Here is a 6,000-nt window from a genome sequence, read left to right as displayed (position 1 = left end):
TAGGTCTGAATTAGGAGAAGATTGTGTTCTCCACCTCGATCAAGAAAGGAAGTAGGAGAATGAGATTAGAGCAGTATTAATCATCCTGCTATAGCCACGTTGAGGATGAGCAAGGGCTAGTCTTCTTCGTAAATATCTAAGGGTAAGGGTTGTTTGGAACAAAATGGGATCTGAATTGGAGAGGTTGATTTGTGAGTTGTCCACATGGAAATAATAGTAAAATGTATGCTTACACACACTCAGCAACACAGGGAGCAAGTATATAGAAAGCAGGGAAATGGGCCAAAGACCTCAGTCTTGTGGCAAAGCTTGGCTGTGGGTGAAGAGTCTCTTCCAAAGAAGTAATGATTGGAAGGATAGGATGAGAAACATGAAGACAGAGTCACAGGAGCCACTAGAGACTAGATTTCACAAAGAGTGTGCTCACTGGAGCCCAGTCACCATCCGGTCCGAGAGGACGTGAATGCCGTTTTGAGCTGTGTCAGACTTTCAATGGAACCTGGGGACCAGAGGAAAGACTGGAAAATTCTTGGGAGAAAATTGAAGAGGCAGCTTTGCAAATAATGATTGCAGACTGTGTGCCCAGATTGTGACGCTAGAAGGGATCATTGCGGTCATTTCAAGAAGAAAGAAGTAATACGTGGATATGGATCTGTACTTCCACAGGACTTACTTTGTCTACTTTTGAAAAATGTGAACTACCCTAATAACTTTCCAGAAATGTTGGCTTGTGGAAATACAGTGACTTTAGTGCTGATGATCAAGCACTGTTGCACCTCAAGGTCCCAGTTACATTAGTAATTGATCAAAGACAAGGTGGTGAGTACAGGAAATTCCTGGTTCTTGTGAAAACCTTTAGGTTTCAGCGCAGGACACTTCTGAGAATGTTCTGTGCATCTCTGAGAAAACACTAATAGATGCAGAATCTATTGTAGCACAGGCTCACAAAAACTACTAATTCAATATAGTTCTATATTTAATGTTGTTCAGCTACAGAGCAACACCACTGCAGTGTGGAAAATCACTGGCAGACTTACAAGGATATGCATATTACCCAGTATGAGAGAACCAAAGGATGAAAAATTACTCTTAGACTTTGGTAAAGAGTTGGGAAGTCAAAACAAGCACAAAATTGTAGAAATACAAAACTTCATCATGGTTTAGACACAGATGCTTTAGAATTTGGAAAGGTCATCATAAACTACAAAACCTACGGAAATGTCACTTCCTTACAATGAGCTAAACACAAAGAAACATAAAGAAATTGGAAGCTTCTGCTCAGTCTTTTAAAGCAAAAGAAAAACTAGCAGTTGGCAGAGAAGAGTGAAGCAAAGGGCAAATAGACTGAAGAACAAAAGTCTTCATGGACTGATCTTTTTTTTCAGACTGTGTGTGAAAGCAATTTAACAAGTGAAGACTTGAACACATTTGAAGATACTTTACCAGATCAAAACTGGAAGACAGCTGAAATGGCCAACAGACCAGTTGAAGCCTGTTGATCCTGTAGTAACAACATAAAATGTTAGGTTTAGTTGCTGTACTGGCTGGAGTGCACTGTAGTATCATTGATAATACAGCTCTTTTCGTATACGTCCTCTCTTTGGTATCTCTGTTGCACACTGGCTCTTTGGTTTTTATCACCTCATGGCAGAGTTTCTTACTTTATGCTGTTTTTTACTAGTGCAAGACTAGTGAGCAGAGTCGAGCTGTCTGCTGCATGGCATTGTTGTGGGCTCTTTTTGTAAAAAAACAGAGAAGAGGAAGCAAAAGTATAAGTTGCTGGAAGTTTAGCTGGGCAGACAGATGGGAAAGGCCATTATGTCTGATACGTTATGCAAAAAGATCCAGCAAGGTGCGATTCATAGCTTGGATGTGAGGACATATGGAGTGATCAGAGGGGAAGAGTTAGTCTCATGTAGAAGAAGATGGTCTCCTTCACCTTGATCAGTTAACTTCAGATAACGTGACTGACCCTAAGTGTTTATTAATCTGGATTTTTTGACCCACCCACACCTGTGCCACTGCATTGACCATCAGAGGTTTTTTTATTAGCTCAGCTGCTTTCCCTCCCTGGAATCCTCCCAAATTAACCTCTCTTGAGGGCTTAATTTCCATAGTACACCATGCTCAGACTAGAAGCTGAGCGCTAACCTTCATTAATTCAGCACGTCCAGCTGGACTTAGGACTTTTTTTCACAGGCCAGCATAATTCCCCAAAGATTCAAAATATTTAAAGCAAAGTATAAGACTGATAACAGACCTAAATGCCTGCTATTACTGTTATCAAACCCGCTCTACTCAGATACCAGCAGCTGCTGTGACTGGGATCAAGGGCACCCCACTCACGGGCATTGGCAGCATTAGTGGCAGTGGAAGCCACTCTTGGCTCTGTGCCTGCTCTGTCTGCCTGCAGGACACATGCCTCAACACTTTCTCTCCCGCTTTCTTTGTGTATTTACACCTGTAGACTGGATTCCTCACCCTTTTGGAGCTCGGCTGGGGGGTTCCCTGCAAGGAGCTGCTGCCAGCCACTTCCATTCAGTTCTTATCCTATCAGTCCTATCACAGTCTGGGGACGCTGCCTTCCACCTTGGAAGTCCTCTCCAGCCCAGCTCATGTCACTTCAGCAGGCTGAACCGACCTGTCCTCTCCCCTGCCTTTATGTTCCCTTGGCTGGGATTCAGCCTTGTCTGCCAGGCTCGCTAAGCATGCTCTGCTCTCCATAACCTGGGAGTACTCAAGTGATATTGTTAAATCTTTAAAAAGTGAAAAACACCCTACTTTGAAAAGATCTGCAGGTGTGACTTGTCTCCCAAACTTATGGACCTGCTTTTGTTCTTTTAACTCCTCTGAATGTGGTTCCTGCAGCTACCTTGCCCGGGCCTGTACTCGACCTTTCCTCTTGCTTTTGCATGAAACCCTTTACAGACTGGGGAACTCTGCCTTGCGCATGCATGCAGGCAGCAAACCATGACTGGGCGGGGTAAAATGGTCACATTTAGTATTTGTGAAGGATAATTCAGATATGTTTTCTGCCTGTCACTTCATCTACGCCCCTTCTCATAGCACTTCTGCCTTAACATTCCCACAGGTTTAAAGCCCCTTGGGGAGCTGGATGGCTCAAACAGTTGAACTCACTAGACACTGCTATTTCTTGAACATCTGCAGCCCTCAGCTGCCCCAGGCAGTGTGCTCTGCTACCCAGGCCGCTCCCCTACGATAAACCAAAACCACCACACCTGGGGACGCACAGCCCGGCGCCTTCGCAGGGCACCAGTACGTGCTACGTGTGCTCACATCAGGGCTCTGTGCAGCTCCCTAGGGACGCGCCTGTCGTGCCAGTGACAAATATTGCCCCTCCATGGGGCCCTATCTTACGAGGTCCCCAGGACGATTACGCGGCCCCGCGCTAAGCCAGATTCTGCGCGATGTCTTCCAAAAAACACCTCGGGTTTTGCTGCCCGACCTGCCACCCTCACCGGCGCCACCGACCCGGCTGAGAGCGCGGCCAAGAGCGACACCGGCGCTGCCGCAGCGGTGCGGCGAGACACCGTTTCCCGCGGGGGGGCAACGCCGAGCCGCCGAGGACGCCTCCGCGACGCCATCGAGCGGCCCGGCCCGGCCCGGCCCGGCCCGGCCCGGCCCCGCCTGCCCGCGCACCCTGGCCGGGCCGCCCCCTACCCCGGGGAACAGCGCGGGCAGGCCCCGCCCTTCGCCCCGCCCCTTCAGCGGGAGGGGCGGGGCTCTCTTGGCAGCAGCTTCCTCGAGACCTCGCTTTCCCCAGCGCGCCTGCGCCGCCCGCCGCTGCGCAGGCGCCGTGGGGGCGGGGAGAGGGTCCGGAGTGGAATTGCGGCGGCCGTTCCCGGCGCCGTTCGCAGCGGGGCGGCGCGGCGGGGATGAGCCTCCGCCCGGCCCGGCCAAGGGGACGCGGGCGGAGGGACGCCGCGCGCCAGGCCGGGCCCCCAGCAACCCCCTGCCGTTCGCCGCTGTCGGCGGCGTCCCGCAGCCGAGCGGCCGCGGAGCTCAGGGAGCGCCGCTGACCGGAGCCGCCCGCTCGGGCCCTGCTGGCCCCGGGGCGAGGGAGGGGGGCGCGCAGGTAGCGGGGCGGCCGAGCCCCCGGGGGGCGGGGGCCGTTGGGGCGGCCCGGCCCCCCCCTCCCCTCCCTCCCCCGCGCGGTGGTTCGGCGGGCGAGGGGGGACGCGGCCCGGCACCCGCGGGGAGGATGGTGAAGCCGCCCCCAGCCCCCGCGCCGGGCCGGGAGGCGGCCGAGCCGAGCCGGGCCCGGGCCGCCCTCCGCAGGGGCTGAGGGGATGAACCGTGCCCCGCGGGGTGGTCGCTAGCAGAAGGATGACCACTCCCGCCCTGCTGCCGCTCTCCGGGCGGAGGCTGCCCCCCCTGAACCTGGGGGCCTCCGCCTTCCCGCACCACAGGGCTACCTTGAGACTCTCCGAAAAATTTATCCTGCTCCTTATTCTTAGTGCCTTCATCACCCTGTGCTTCGGGGCGTTCTTCTTCCTCCCCGACTCCTCGAAGCACAAGCGGTTTGACCTGGGCTTGGAGGATGTGCTCATTCCTCACGTGGACACCAGCAAAGGGGGCAAGAACCTCGGCGGCTTCCTCATCCACGGGCAAGGGCACGACGAGCACCGGCACAGGTAGGTGCCTTCCTCGCCGGTAAGGGAGCGGCGCTGCCGCTCTGGCGGCGAGCGGGTCCCTGTGGGAGCAGGACTGGGTGGAAGGGAGATCCGTTAAAATAGGTCCTTCCTATACTGCTGTCGCTCCTCTCTCCGACATCCTCGTGTCTTCCCAATGCGTATCAACTTCGGAGCGCTAGCCTTGTGTCCTCCAGCTGTCATATGTAGCTGTGGCTCCATGTTTTCTTTTCCAGTGTGAAGTTAGCCTTCTGGATAGCGAGGGCTGCGAGGATAAATATGAGCTCTCCTCCAGTGACTGATTTATTTTCTTACCCTAGCCAATTCCTTGGGTCAGTTGTGGAAGGAAGGGGGTTAAGTTATGGCATTTGTGGAGACAGTGTAAGTGACTGAAAAACTGCTGCATCTTTTCTATAGCTTTTATGTGCTTACTCAAAACAGCTGCTTGTTGCTCAATAGTGTAGCAAGAACTTTGAGCTGACAAAGACTTCGATGCTGTGACCCAGAGGCTGTCAGCCTATGACGTGCAGGATACAGAAGTAGTTAAGATGGCACAAACACCTTTTCTGGCCCTTAAAAATCACTTGTTATAATGTTATTCCAGACAACTGGAGGTGCTGGTGGCTAAGTTTCCTTAATTGTGTTTGCCAGTGTAAAGAAATTGGAGGTAAAATAGTAGTTAAGAGTAACAAGGGTAAATATTATGCTGTTGATGATAGCTTTTTGGGGCCACCTAAAGCTTTGTGCAGTGCAAGCCTCTAAATGTTCAAGACTGGGTCATGCAAAGTTAAGGCTTCAAAACCGAGATTAAAAAACTTAAATGGGGGTTATACAGTATGTTTGCTTCTAACATACTTCAGTTGCTTAAATCCTACCCTAGTGCCTGGATCATAGTGAAGCTGACTGATCTCTCTTCACTGTCAAAGAGGTGTAAAATGTGATGATGATGATGGATGATAAAATATATGCTCTTCCATACTCAAATTAGTAGTACAGTGAAATTTAAAGAGAGGTTACTTATGCTGATAGTGTTCCTTTGAGAACAGTTTATCATGTCAATAGGATATATTTTATAGGAATTATTTAAAGGTTATTTGTGCTAGATTAAAAGGTGAGGGTATAATTGCCTCTCTTTATGCATCTGTTATGTGTTAGAAAGACTACCTGAATACTATGGTATTTTCCCTTAAGGCATCTTTGCTGTTGGATGTCTTGGGGCACTTATCATGAGCTCTTTCTCCCTAACTGAAAGGGCACGCATGGTTAATATTTAACAAGGACTTCTTTTGTCTATGATGTTAATTGCTGGTGTGGTTAAATGTTGCACAAAACATAGGTTTAGGCACTC

At 50.7% G+C, this 6,000-nt stretch overlaps 1 protein-coding gene across 3 annotated transcripts in view; it reads left to right on the top strand.

Moving 5' to 3' along the window:
• Positions 1-4,281: 4,281 nt before the first annotated feature.
• Positions 4,282-6,000, top strand: part of MAN1A2 (mannosidase alpha class 1A member 2) — a 148,862-nt gene continuing 147,143 nt past the window's right edge. For all 3 annotated transcript variants that reach the window (XM_050893951.1, XM_050893958.1, XM_050893964.1), the window contains exon 1: positions 4,282-4,655. In XM_050893951.1, coding sequence (XP_050749908.1) covers positions 4,348-4,655 — 308 coding nt within the window. In that variant the 5' untranslated portion in view covers positions 4,282-4,347. The remainder of the gene's footprint in view (positions 4,656-6,000) is intronic.

The sequence above is a fragment of the Gymnogyps californianus genome, chromosome 1, assembly GCF_018139145.2.
Source record: "Gymnogyps californianus isolate 813 chromosome 1, ASM1813914v2, whole genome shotgun sequence".
NCBI classification, from domain to species: domain Eukaryota; kingdom Metazoa; phylum Chordata; class Aves; order Accipitriformes; family Cathartidae; genus Gymnogyps; species Gymnogyps californianus.
This window is presented reverse-complemented; position numbering and strand designations above follow the sequence as displayed.